The sequence below is a fragment of the Schistocerca americana genome, chromosome 2, assembly GCF_021461395.2.
Source record: "Schistocerca americana isolate TAMUIC-IGC-003095 chromosome 2, iqSchAmer2.1, whole genome shotgun sequence".
Lineage (NCBI taxonomy): Eukaryota > Metazoa > Arthropoda > Insecta > Orthoptera > Acrididae > Schistocerca > Schistocerca americana.
This window is the reverse complement of record NC_060120.1, coordinates 658177646-658192841: the sequence shown is the minus strand read 5'-3', so window position 1 is coordinate 658192841 and position 15196 is coordinate 658177646. Positions and strand designations below refer to the sequence as shown.

Sequence of the window (15196 nt, the reverse complement as noted above, 5' to 3'; positions counted from 1 at the left end):
CTAAGGACATCACACAACACCCAGCCATCACGAGGCAGAGAAAATCCCTGACCCCGCCGGGAATCGAACCCGGGAACCCGGGCGTGGGAAGCGAGAACGCTACCGCACGACCACGAGATGCGGGCCGCTCTATAGGTAAACAGGTGCAAGTGGAAGTAGTTGAAGTGGAGTGTGAAGTTGAGAAACAGACATACGTATCAATCAGGACAAAGAACTCCAGAACACGTCACTGGTACCGACTAGCAAAAAATGTACCCCGAGCCGCTTGTCATAAAATCTCAAAACTTTTCCATCATTCACCACAAAACTAACACCACAAAACTAACATGACTTGCATCCCCTTTCCCTTGCAGAAATCCTGAGAATGCTCTTAGTTGTAAGAGCAATTTCTGCCGATATAGAACTTGGTTTCGTACAAAGACACAACCAACATGTATGACGTCATTCACGTACGGTGGTGTTACCGATGGAGTGCATAACAACACAATTAAATAGCTATCGATAAATCGAAAGACTAAATTCAAATAATATATTGATACAGCAGCTCAAAATTCGAAATGCACAGATGTAGGGGAAAAAATAACTAATACCGACTCAGAACGCTGGGTAAATGCTAGAATCCTTACAACTTAATCACGCTCAACGCTTCAACAACAGTAAAGTTGGGCGACAGCTCGATCTGAAGTGAAGAATGAACGAATGCAGCAATGTGCAGACCGATATCTCTAACGTCGATCAGTTGTAGAATTTTGGAACACGTATTATGTTCGAGTATAATGACTTTTCTGGAGACTCGAAATCTACTCTGTAGGAATCAGCATGGGTTTCGAAAAAGACGGTCGTGTGAAACCCAGCTCGCGTTATTCGTCCACGATATTCAGAGGGCCATAGACATGGATTCACAGGTAGATGCCGTGTTTCTTGACTTCCGCAAGGCGTTTGATACAGTTCCCCACAGTCATTTAATGAACAAAGTAAGAGCATATGGACTATCAGACCAATTGTGTGATTGGATTGAAGAGTTCCTAGATAACAGAACGCAGCATGTCATTCTCAATGGAGAGAAGTCTTCCGAAGTAAGAGTGATTTCAGGTGTGCCGCAGGGGAGTGTCATAGGACCGTTTGCTATTCACAATATACGTAAATGACCTTGTGGATGACATCGGAAGTTCACTGAGGCTTCTTGCAGATGATGCTGTGGTGTATCGAGAGGCTGTAACAATGGAAAATTGTACTGAAATGCAGGAGGATCTGTAGCGAATTGACGCGTGCTGCAGGGAATGGCAATTGAATCTCAATGTAGACAAGTGTATTGTGCTGCGAATACATAGAAAGATAGTTGCCTTATCATTTAGCTACAAAATAGCAGGTCAGCAACTGGAAGCAGTTAATTCCAACAATTATCTGAGAGTACGCATTAGGAGTGATTTCAAATGGAATGATCATATAAAGTCGACCGTCGGTAAAGCAGATGCCAGACTGAGATTCATTGGAAGAATCCTAAGGAAATGCAATCCAGAAACAAAGGAAGTAGGTAGTACGCTTGTTCGCCCACTGCTTGAATACTGCTCAGCAGTGTGGGATTCGTACCAGATAGGGTCGATAGAAGAGATAGAGAAGATCCAACGGAGAGCAGCGCGCTTCGTTACAGGATCATTTAGTTATCGCGAAAGCGTTACGAGATGATAGATAAACTCCAGTGGAAGACTCTGCAGGAGAGACGCTCAGAAGCTCGGTACGGGCTTTTGTTAAAGTTTCGAGAACATACCTTCACCGAAGAGTCAAGCGGTATATTGCTCCCTCCTACGTATATCTCGCGAAGAGACGATGAGGATAAAATCAGAGAGATTAGAGCCCACACAGAAGCATACCGACAATCCTTCTTTCCACGAACAATACGAGACTGGAATAGAAGGGAGAACCGATAGAGGTACTCAGGGTACCCTCCGGCACACACCGTCAGGTGGCTTGCGGAGTATGGATGTAGATGTAGATGTCTGTAATTCAACCATGCTTAGACGATCATTACCGCGGTTCAATCGCGTCCGCATCGTTACTTTGTGCCGGGAGGGCTCTCAACCAGGAAAGTTTTCAGGTGTCTCGGAGCGACGTTGTTCGGACATGGTGCAGACACAGAGAGATAGGAACTGTCGATGACGTGATCCGCTCAAGCCGCCCAAGGGATGCTACTGCAGGGGTTGAGTGCTGCCAACGGATTATCGCTCGGAGGAACCCTGGCAGCAACGCCACCATGTTGAATAATGCTTTTAGTGCAACCACAGAACGTCGTATTACGACTCAAACTCTGCGCAATAGGCTGCATGAAGCGCAAATTCACTCTCGAATCACATGGCGAGGTCCATCTTTGCAACCACGACAACATGCAGCGCAGTACAGATCGGCCCAACAACATGCCGAATGGACCGCTTAGGATTGGCATGACGTTCTCTTCACCGATGAGTGTCGCTTATTCCTTCAACCAGACAATCGGCGGAGACGTGGTTGGAGGCAACCGGATCAGGCTGAACTCCTTAGACACACTTCCCAGCGAGTGCAGCAAGGTGGAAGTTCCCTGATTTTTGGGGTGGCATTACATGGGGCCGACGTACGCCGCTGGTGGTCACGGAATGGGCCGTAACGGCCGTACGATACGTGAATGCCTTCGTCCGACCGATAGTGCAACCATATCGGCAGCACATTGGCGAGGCATTCGTCTTTGTGGACGACAATTCTCGCCCCAATCGAGCACATATTGTGAATGACTTCCTTCAGCATAACGATATCGCGCGACTAGAATGGCCAGCATGTTCTCCAAACATGAACCCTATCGAAGATGCCTGGGGTAGACTGAAAAGCTGTTTATGGACGACGTGACCCACCAACCACTCTGAGGGATCTATGCCGAATGGCCGTTGAGGAGTGGGACAATGTAGACACACAGAGCCTTGATGAACTTGTGGATATTATGAAACGACGAATACAGGCATGCATAAATGCAAGAGGACGTGCTACTGGGTACTGGAGATTCCGCTGTGTACAGTAACCTGGACCATCACCTCTGAAGGTCTCGCTGTATGGTCGTACAACATGCAATTTGTGGTTTAATAAGTAGTAAAAAGGGTGGAAGTGATGTTTATGTTGATCTCTATTCCAATTTTCTGTACAGGTTCTGGAACTCCCGAAACCCAGGTGATGCTAAACTTTTTTTGATGTGTGTGTTAATAAGAAAAGCAACGTGTAATTAAGACGGGACGTAAACATATCCTAGAGTAGCAGAATGCAGAGTGCCATGGCAGCCATAATCTCAGGGATTATGACCCCCACAGACACTGCAGTAGCACCGTTTCTTTTACTCGAAGGCCGCCCATCACCATGTCACTGAAATCAACATGTAATAGCACAAAAGATAGCTTTTAGTGTGGATTTCATGAAGGATCTCGTTTATGTTACTGATTTTTCTCGAAGAGACTGTCAAATTAAATTTCCGCTAAAATAAGAAGTTTCAGGAAACTGGAACAATGTTGGACAAGAAAAGGTCTAGATAACCAACACTTTTAACGGAAGATAAATCAACGGATAACGAAAGAATCAATTCAGCTCATCGACGAAAGAAGAAAGTACAGAAATTCTCAAGAAAATTCAAGTATACAGAAATACAAGTCACTTAGGACTGAAATAAATAGGAAGTGTAAGGAAGTCATTGTGAAATGCCTACATGAAAAATGTGAAGAAACTGAAAAATAAATGATTGCCGGATGGAGATACTCAGGATATACAAAACTGAAAACAGCCTTGGGTGAAATAAAAAGCAAGGGTGATAACATTAAGAGTGCAATAAGGATGCCACTGTTAAATGCAGAGGATATAGCTCATTGGTGGAAAGAGTAAATTGAGGGCTTCTATGACGGGTAGGCCTTGTCTGATGACGTAATAGAGGAAGAAACAGGAATCGACGGGGAAGATGTAGGGGATGCAGTAATAGAATCAGAGTCTGAAGAAGGCTTGGAAGACTTAAGATCAAATAAACCTATAGGGATACAAACATTCCATCATTGCGGCAACTGGCAATAGAATGACTGTTCACGTTGGTATGTTGGATGAATGGAACTGGCTGTATACTATCAGAAGAAGACAACAACAGGAGACCATTGCGAATTTCCGCACAATCACCTTAAAAGTCCATGTAGCCAACCTGCAAGATACACTCGTCTTCGTCAACCGTTAAAATCAACAGTAACAGAACAATGTATTTCCATGGGACACTCCTCGGGACACTACAGAACAAAAATTTTAGCACCAGTTTCCAGCTTTTGGGATTCAGTAATCAAAGAATCGGTAGCAATACGTCTTGTCGATTATCTTATACATCGCGATAACGGCTTTTTAGTGGATAAAAATTGGAATCGTACAATCAAAATTTTCCTGTCACAGAGGACTCTACGGGGTCATTCGACACTCAGGGATTAGATCATCTCTAACTTCCAACACTGAGGACAGCAAATAGACCTCGGCTGTCCCGCGCATTTCATCACGTGAAACATGCGCCGAAAGACGCCAGCACATTTTGCATGCGCGAGATTTGGCACAAGTGTAATGAATGCGCCTGGCCTCTTCAGTAGTTGTCTACTCATCTGAAGATGGCCGGACGTCTCTGTGCCCAAATATTGTCGCAGAATGTCAACGATATCAGGCTGCACACCCGAAAATTACACTCCTGGAAATGGAAAAAAGAACACATTGACACCGGTGTGTCAGACCCACCATACTTGCTCCGGACACTGCGAGAGGGCTGTACAAGCAATGATCACACGCACGGAACAGCGGACACACCAGGAACCGCGGTGTTGGCCGTCGAATGGCGCTAGCTGCGCAGCATTTGTGCACCGCCGCCGTCAGTGTCAGCCAGTCTGCCGTGGCATACGGAGCTCCATCGCAGTCTTTAACACTGGTAGCATGCCGCGACAGCGTGGACGTGAACCGTATGTGCAGTTGATCGACTTTGAGCGAGGGTGTATAGTGGGCATGCGGGAGGCCGGGTGGACGTACCGCCGAATTGCTCAACACGTGGGGCGTGAGGTCTCCACAGTACATCGATGTTGTCGCCAGTGGTCGGCGGAAGGTGCACGTGCCCGTCGACCTGGGACCGGACCGCAGCGACGCACGGATGCACGCCAAGACCGCAGGATCCTACGCAGTGCCGTAGGGGACCGCACCGCCACTTCCCAGCAAATTAGGGACACTGTTGCTCCTGGGGTATCGGCGATGACCATTCGCAACCGTCTCCATGAAACTGGGCTACGGTCCCGCACACCGTTAGGCCGTCTTCCGCTCACGCCCCAACATCGTGCAGCCCGCCTCCAGTGGTGTCGCGACAGGCGTGAATAGAGGGACGAATGGAGACGTGTCGTCTTCAGCGATGAGAGTCGCTTCTGCCTTGGTGCCAATGATGGTCGTATGCGTGTTTGGCGCCGTGCAGGTGAGCGCCACAATCAGGACTGCATACGACCGAGGCACACAGGGCCAGCACCCGGCATCATGGTGTGAGGAGCGATCTCCTACACTTGCCGTACACCACTGGTGATCGTCGAGGGGACACTGAATAGTGCACGGTACATCCAAACCGTCATCGAACCCATCGTTCTACCATTCCTAGACCGGCAAGGGAACTTGCTGTTCCAACAGGACAATGCACGTCCGCATGTATCCCGTGCCACCGAACGTGCTCTAGAAGGTGTAAGTCAACTACCCTGGCCAGCAAGATCTCCGGATCTGTCCCCCATTGAGCATGTTTGGGACTGGATGAAGCGTCGTCTCACGCGGTCTGCACGTCCAGCACGAACGCTGGTCCAACTGAGGCGCCAGGTGGAAATGGCATGGCAAGCCGTTCCACAGGACTACATCCAGCATCTCTACGATCGTCTCTATGGGAGAATAGCAGCCTGCATTGCTGCGAAAGGTGGATATACACTGTACTAGTGCCGACATTGTGCATGCTCTGTTGCCTGTGTCTATGTGCCTGTGGTTCTGTCAGTGTGATCATGTGATGTATCTGACCCCAGGACTGTGTCAATAAAGTTTCCCCTTCCTGGGACAATGAATTCACGGTGTTCTTATTTCAATTTCCAGGAGTGTATTATAAGAGGAAATACGCTGGAAAAATTTCGGAAGTTACATTATCCATATAATTCCGAAGAGAGCAAAAGCCGACAAGTGCGAGAGTTATCCTATAATTAGCTCCACAGCTCATGTACACAAGCTGCTGACCAAAATAATACACAAAGGAATCGAAAAGAAAATCTCTTGAATGATACGTTTGGCTTTAGGAATGATGAAGGCAACAGAGAGGCAGTTCTAACATTGTGAGTGAAACTGGATGCAAGAATGCAGAAAAGTGCGTTCGACATTGTAAAACGATGCAAGATGTTCCAAATCTTGAAAAAATTAGGTATAAGCTGTAGGGAAAGACGGGTAATATGCAAGACCCAAGAGGTAACAATAAGACTGGAAGACGAACGAAGTGCTTGGATTAAAGCGAATGTAAGCGAGAGGTATACTTTCGCCACACTTTTTCAGTCTATACATCGAAAACAGAACGATGGAAACAAAAGGAAGGAAGAAGAAACGGTTAAGGCTTCAGGGTGAAAGGACATCAGTGATAAGATTCGCTGATGACATTGTTATCCTCGGTGAAAGTGAAGAATTACAACATGGAATGGATGAACAGTCTAATGACTATGGAATGTGGACTGAGAGTAAACCGAAGAAAGACGAAAGTAATAAGAAGTGGGAGAAACGAGAAAAGAGAGAAACTTAACATCATAATTGGTGATCACGAAGTATATGAAGTAAAGGAGTTCTACTACCTAGGCAGAAAAATAACCCAATACGGACAGAGCAAGCATTGGAAAAATATTAATATTAATTTTAATAATTAACAGCCTCAGTTGCACTGTTTGCCTAGAATTTACCTGAGTTTCAGTCGGGATAACCCAACCTTTTTCAGAAGAACGTTGGGTTATCCCGACTGAAACCTAGGTTTCTGAGGCTGTTAACTATTAAAATTAAAATTAATATTTACACAGTTGCTGAAAGGGCCGCGAAATGTTGAAGATATTGAAATTGGCAAAATAGTCTTTCGTGGCCAAGACAAGCCTGCTAGGATCAAACATAGGTCTTAATTTCAGAAAGAAATTTCTGAGAATGTACATTTGGACCACATTATTCATTGGTAGTGAGACATGGACAATGAAAACACCAGAACAGAAGAGAATCGAAGCCTTTGAGATGTGGTGCTATGGAAGAATGCTCAAAATTAGATGTACTGAGAAGGTATGGAATAACGGGGTTCTTCGCAGAATCGGCGAGGGAAACAACATATGGGTAATAGTGATAAGAAGAAGGGACATCTATTAATACATCAGGGAATAACTTAGATGGTACTAGCGGTAGCTATAGAAGGTAAAACCTGCAGAAGACAGAGATTGGAATACGTTCAGCAAATAATTGAGGATGTAGGTTACAACTGCTACTCTGACATGAAAATGTTGAAATGCGGAGGGGTTTCACAGCGGGGAGCATCAAACCAGTCAGAAGATTGATGAATCAAAGAAAGAAAAAGGCAAGGAAAACAAAAACAAAGAGGGAGCACTAAGACTAAAAGACTGAGAACAAAGTGGTCGGTTTAAAAATGGTGTAAGACAAGGATGTAGCCTTTCGCCCCTACTGTTCAATCTTTTATAGAAGAAAACTCGCTGCCTGACAAAATAAGACTGAAGCACCAAGAAACATGTCTGTGTAGCTAACAATATGTACACCCCATCGGCGTGTTTGCAAATATGTAGATGATTAGAGTTATCATTCTGGGTGCCAGGTAGAACGGCCACAAGAGTGTGTTAGGGTCCTTCGTGTTCAGTATTCTTACCAGTTCTGGTACGGTATACAGGATGTAACAAAAATATCGGCACAAATGTCAGGACACATTCCTCATACGTAGACGAATCAGTTATGTTATATGGACATTGGTCTAGATAAGCTTTGTTTCTTTGTTACAACTCAGCTTCTATAACTAATTAATAATCGGAAACAACCACGAACAGAACGTACCATGATACCCCATGCAATCGTTTCTCACAGAAGGTGTTCAATATGTCACCCACTGGCTTTGATACATACATCAAAACGCCGTCCTAGTGATCTCGGATGCACTGATGTATCCCTGGAGTATTGCTTGTGGTTTCGCAGCCCTCCATAACACGGCTACGGAGTCTCTGAACATCTTTTACTGTGCTTCATACGCATCTGCTTTCAAGCGGCTCCACAGTTAAAAGTCCAGTGGCCTTAGGTCCGGAGAACGTGGAGGCCAGACAGTTCGTCCAGCTATACCTATTAATTTTTGTACTGACACTAGGGCCGTCGTCAACTACAAGAAGAGTTGCCGCCTGCCGCTGGTCACGAGTATCAGGCTTAAATCCTCCATGCTCCCTATGTCGATTATCAGTGCCTTCAAACTTTTTCCTGCCCGGCGTCTTCATCCTGGAAATCTCTCCCGGTACAAACGCTGAGCGCGAGCTCCATTGCCGTCAACTAATCCACACACCGAGTCAGAATCTACCATCTGTGCATTTGTGCAAACTGCCATTGCAGGGGCCAAGTCTGTGATTAATTTTACGTAGTAACGCGTGTGCTTGCAACAGTCGTACTGATCGCTGGAATGGTGATGTTACCTTAAACAACCGATGACGTACGTCGCATGGCAACAGTGACAAGTAAAACAAAACACTGGCGATTCAGAACGTAGACGTCACCGAGATTCCAAAGCCTAGTTCTTGTTTGTTCCTCGCCAATTTTGATATAACATAATTTCTCTGTCTGCTTATTTGGAATGTGTCCTTTTGTGCCGTTCATTCTTTTAACACCCTGTACAAGGGGCATAATGGTGCATGTTATTGTGTGATCACAGAAGGACACGAAGATGTTGTGTACTACTGCGAGACAGCGTTATCAGCACATTCCAGGGTTTGGAAAGTGCTTCATTATAGGTCTCCAATTGCTTGTTCGGTGGAATTATTTTGTGGAACATCTGAGGTGTGACAGTGACATAATGTTGGACTGTGTGTGAACGTGAGGGCAGACATTTTCGGTATTAAGGTTCTGGTCGACCAGGTCTGACCTCCACAAGAAAGGGTCTCCGTATTGAGCACCAAGCATGTTGTTACCCTTTCGCATCTGCGCCCGCCATCCGAGAACATGTGATGGATTCCTTGCAACATTCTGTGTCATGATAAACTAATGATCGTAGGCTAGAAGCTGCCTGACTAGAGGATTACCGTCCAGCACGACCGTCAAGCTTTGGAAAGATGGTGTGGTCGGGAAGTGTGGACTGCTGATCAACAGCGTCGTGTTGTGTTCAGTGATTAATCACCATTCTTCACTACCCTGGATGACCGAGGTCCACGAGTATGCCAGCGACCTGGAGTGAAATTTCATTCTTCCATTGTTCTGGAGAAGCAAAGCGGTGTGTGCTCCTGGTGTCATGGTGTGGAGGGACATTATGACACGGACATTCTGCGTCCTCACTTGTTACCTCTCATACGAAAGCATCGTTGTGCTATACTTCAACAGGACAATGCTCGTCCACAGAGGACAATTGTCTCTATCAGCAGTCTGAGTGGAGATAACCCAATCGCCAATCCACAGATTTGTCACCAGTACAACATGTGTAGTACCAGCCCGGATAACAAAACACCCCTACTGCTTTTAGTGGCCCATTTCCTACCCTAATTTCTTGAGCATTAAATACGACTGCAATCCATTACTTTTGCTTTGTTTTTGTTAATGTTCACCTTAAACCCCCCTTTCAACCGCTGTTCCAAATCCTTTCTTGTCTCTGACAGAACTATAACGTCACTGGCAAACCGCACAGTTATTTTATTTTCCCTCTGAACTTTGATTCCCTTTGCAAATTTTTGTTTTTTGTTTTTGTACGACTTGGTTCAAAATGGTTCAAATGGCTCTGAGAACTATGGGATTTAACATCTGAGGTCATCATTCCCCTAGAACTTAGAACTACTTAAACCCAACTAACCCGCCGGCCGCGGTGGTCTCGCGGTTCTAGGCGCGCAGTCCGGAACCGCGCGACTGCTACGGTCGCAGGTTCGAATCCTGCCTCGGGCATGGATGTGTGTGATGTGCTTAGGTTAGTTAGGTTTAAGTAGTTCTAAGTTCTAGGGGACTTATGACCACAGCAGTTGAGTCCCATAGTGCTCAGAGCCATTTGAACCATTTGAACCTAACTAACCTAAGGACATCGCACACACCCATGATCGAGGCAGGATTCGAACCTGCGACCGTAGCGGTCACGCGGTTCCAGACTATAGCGCCTAGAACCGCTCGGCCACCCCGTACGGTGTGTTATCATCACTTTTCATTCGGGTCATAACGTTGGATGGCGAGAGATGGAGCACACCTTTGTAACGGTGCAAGTACTGGGCTTTTCACTTGCGACTATATCATGCATATACCTCAAAAACCACATGTCGACGGAACCCATACCCCTTGTGTCAGTTATAGTTGACACAGATCGCCAGCAAATACAGCAGAGACAGGCTACAAAGCAGCGATGTATCGCCATTTCAATGGTGTAGAAGGATAGTCACGTGACTGGAGAAGCCAAATGAGCACACTTTTGTTCAAAGTAGTATTCCTCAAACCAGACTAACACACCCCCATCCAGAACCACAGATTGGCTGTAGGGGGAAATTGCTAAACCAAATACAAGCACCTCTAATACATTGATAGGCACGGGAGCAGAAATATCACTGCTGAACGCTCTAAATATCGAAAACGTTTGTCAGAATTGATCAGTCGCGGTACATGTTGGTATACGCCTGCAGGCCTGTTAGAGTGCGTGGAAAACTACATATGGTAAAACATACTGCTTAGAAACAAGCCACTTTTCAGAGAGGTACTGTAAGTTATGTCTTACGGGGGATTGTTCATCATGTGGCTATGTTCCTTGATAGTTCTGCCACCATTTCATACAGGTGAACGATGTTGGCACCCACTGTCCAATCGCACGCTTAAATTTTTGTTCCAATCACAATACAACAATACACCACAGCATTGCTCCCTGGCACTGTTTGGTTTCAGAAACACGGCTTGAACACGAGGATTCTTTTCTTGTGCCCGAAGTCATGAGAATTTCTGTTCTGTAGAACTCACTTGGGACCATTAGGCTAGATGTGAATGCTTCGGACTCAGTTGCGACTCATATTCGTGGTTTGCTGGCCCCAGTTACTAGGTTGTGTGGCTCTATGATATCCCATATCTCTCAGTGGCTAGTGGAGTTTACGTCACGACGGATTGTCTCCGTTCATCAGTGTTAATCGAGGCGTCACCTCCTCGCTATGAAGTTTTCAGTAATTCAAAAAATGGTTCAAATGGCTCTGAGCACTATAGGAACTAACTTCTGAGGTCATCAGTCCCCTAGAACTTAGAAATACTTAAACCTAACTAACCTAAGGACGTCACACACATCCATTCCCAAGGCAGGATTCAAACCTGCGACTGTAGCGGTCGCGCGGTTCCAACTGTAGCGCCTAGAACCGCTCGGCCACTCCGGCCGGCTTTCAGTAATTCAGTTGCTCCTGAGTGTAACATGTTCCCCATTTTTTCAAAGATGTGTAACACATTCTTGGATATAATGTCTGTCCCTTACGCAAAACACTGTTTTTTCATGTAGACACAAGTAGGTGCCAGCGCCTAAGTGCCAATTTCAGTGGGTTCCTGCATTAATTTCTACCGAACGGGATAACACAGCCCTTTGATATGGATTACTGTGAGGTGTGATACTATCCCTGCAATAATACATCGTGTGTGGGTGATCATTTTCCATTCCTGAAAGGGTGAATATGCTATATAATAACTATATTATCAGCTACTTTTTGAAAATAATTGGACATAGCCAATCCTTTGCTATAGTCCTAAAACAAATTAATGTCTCCTCCAGTCCCATCCATATATTTCCAGTATCTGCATGACTTGCAAGTACTGAGCCTTTTCAGAATGAGATTTTCACTCTGCAGCGGAGTGTGCGCTGATATGAAACTTCCTGGCAGATTAAAACTGTGTGCCCGACCGAGACTCGAACTCGGGACCTTTGCCTTTCGCGGGCAAGTGCTCTACCAACTGAGCTACCGAAGCACGACTCACGTCCGGTACCCACAGCTTTACTTCTGCCAGTATCTCGTCTCTTACCTTCCAAACTTTACAGAAGCTCTTCTGCGAACCATGCAGAACTAGCACTCCTGAAAGAAAGGATATAGCGGAGTTCGAGTCTCGGTCGGGCACACAGTTTTAATCTGCCAGGAAGTTTCATATCAGCGCACACTCCGCTGCAGAGTGAAAATCTCATTCTGGAAACATCCCCCAGGCTGTGGCTAAGACATGTCTCCGCTATATCCTTTCTTTCAGGAGTGCTAGTTCTGAATGGTTCGCAGAAGAGCTTCTGTAAAGTTTGGAAGGTAGGAGACGAGATACTGGCAGAAGTAAAGCTGTGGGTACCGGACGTGAGTCGTGCTTCGGGAGCTCAGTTGGTAGAGTACTTGCCCGCGAAAGGCAAAGGTCCCGAGTTCGAGTCTCGGTCGGGCACACAGTTTTAATCTGCCAGGAAGTTTCACTAAGCCTTTTGTTGTCATCACGTTCACTTCAGAAGTGCAATTGGGTTGAATCTCATTAATCGTGAAATCAAAACCTATCAAACTTTTACGTTTCGTGAAGTACACTTGTCTAGATTAAGAGAGCGGCCTGTATTTTCTTGATATCTGAAAAGACATTTCAACAAACGTTCTGAGAATGTAAGTGACACTAAGAGCAAACTCATCAATATTTAACATGTACAGCAGTCTCTCTATCGTTCTGCTCTAGGGAACTCCTGAAATTAATTTTACACAACAGTGAGTCTCCACCAAGGTGACATAATGATTCTGCTCCTCAGAAAGTTGTTATCAGTCGAATACCTTGACAACTTTCCCATGTGGATAAATTTACAGTAGCCGTAGTTGGCATGATATTGAATTAGAACCTTTTCGAATAGCTAAAACTACTGAATCCACTCTACCCATGTAGAAAAAGAATAAATTCACCAAGGTACTGCAGAGAACATGTATTTTCACCACAATTTCAAGTCAAATATTTTATGATATGTTCTACCATCATACTTGTAGGAATAAAGTACAATATGGGGTTAGTAGAATGAATATTGATACTGCTGGAAAAGGAAAGTTAATCCTTACCTGAAAATCAAGTAGCCGGACTTCTGAAACTTCTCCATTCATATATTTAAACATCATGTTGTTCTTCCAGCAATCACCATGAGTCAATACCGGAAGCTTTGTTTGCGTCTTGATCTGTTCCATCCTTTCATATGAAACATCGAGAAAGCATTCATCCAATGTCCTGTATCTTTCTGAATATTCTTCATAGCCAGGACATTTGTCCAACTCATTCGCTAGTGCTTTGAAGAACTGTGTGCATGTAGATGCCATTAGCTGCCGAAAGTTTTTCTCTGTGAATATGTGCATACAAAAGTTGTCCTTGTAGTGGGGCTGTTTGCTGAGCAGATAGACTGAAGCGGCGTGCAGCCGAGCGTATGCCCGTAGCGCGACTGCACAGTGTTTGAGGTCTAGCGGTTGGCCAGCCTGAGCCAGCCTGAAGCCAGCCATTGACAGGTCCTCCATCACGAGGAAAGTCGCGGGCTGCCGCCCCCATTGGTAGCACTTGGCTGCCAACGGCCGGAACTCGTCACCTTCCAGTGCTGCCAACTGCTCATAGAGTTGTGGCATCACATCGTACAGCATCTCTGCCTCAGTCTTGAACACATCTGACTTTTCTGCCACAGCATTAAGTTCGCCAGACCCAAGGGTGGTTTTCACTATTAGGGTTTTCTTGTGTGTCTCTTCATTGCCTTCATATCTCAGACAGGCAGTCACTCTGAAAATTAAGCTTAAATAGCCAAGCCCTTCAGCATTTGCATAGTGGACACTTAAGGAATCCACAGTAATTTTCTTACGTTCTGCAGTCTTCAAAGCAGATTCTATGAAAGCGTGATTTATCCATGAAGGTGGCGGAACTCGTGTATCAGTCGATAATTCCATGACGCTAATTTGCCTCAAAACCAAATCTGTGGAGAGAGAAAATAGTCACATCGTAACATAAACAGGCTAATGACACTATAGCTCACAGATTCTGAAAACGGAGCCGATCAATGATACATATTATCTTCTTTAATCCTCTGCCCCCCCCCCCCCCCCTCTCTCTCTCTCTCTCTCTCTCTCTCTCTCTCTCTCTCTCTCTCTCTCTCTCTCTCTCTCTCTCTGTGTGTGTGTGTGTGTGTGTGTGTGTGTGTGTGTGTGTGTGTGTGTGTGTGTGTGTGTGTGTGTGTGTCTCTTTCTCTCTTCAGACACACACACACACACAAACAAACACACACACACACACACACACACACACACACACACACACACACAAACGAAAAACACATTCTCCCCCACTTACATCATATAGCTAGCTTGAATTAGGAAAACGTATAGTTGTTTTATTCATACCACTCAATGGAACTAGCAAAAATCGTTGTTGTTAGTATTGCTTTGACTGAGTATTATAATTATTCCTTGATGATGCTATGACTGATGGCTAACGGTGATGGTGAACTGACGCAATTATACTGCTGACGAGCAGTTAGTGACGTGCATATGTCAGTTGGACACAGAAAGAGGTATTGTGTACAGAGCCAGAAAGTACTATTATAATGAAAACCGATATGGGTCTAATAAATTATTTTATCACCACTTATATGAGTGAGTCAGCATACATTAATGAGAGAGCATGTTCACTTGATGATATTTCTAAAACTAGTGTTATGTATTGATGTATGTGAGTGAAATACGTTGCAGCGACCTTGAGCAGCGAGTTGAAGCCTGCCATGATAGTACTCATTGTTTTCAGGTACCATGCTTCAAGTGCGTCTGTTAGTCTCTGATGGGTCCGTGATACATGACAGATCATACAGGGGGAAAGTAACTTGTGTGTCCTTCAAAAATGGTTCAAATGGCTCTGAGCACTATGGGACTTAACATTTGAGGTCATCAGTCCCCTAGACTTAGAACTACTTAAACCTAACCAACCTAAGGACATCACA

At 45.2% G+C, this 15196-nt stretch overlaps 1 protein-coding gene across 1 annotated transcript in view; it reads right to left on the bottom strand.

Annotated features, from left to right (window-relative positions):
* The window catches only part of LOC124594297, a 36095-nt gene extending 21942 nt beyond the window's left edge, over window positions 1–14153 (bottom strand). The window contains exon 1 of the mRNA XM_047132659.1: window positions 13293–14153. Within this exon, the coding sequence (XP_046988615.1) occupies window positions 13293–14153 (861 nt within the window). The remainder of the gene's footprint in view (window positions 1–13292) is intronic.
* Between the last annotated feature and the right edge of the window lie 1043 nt (window positions 14154–15196).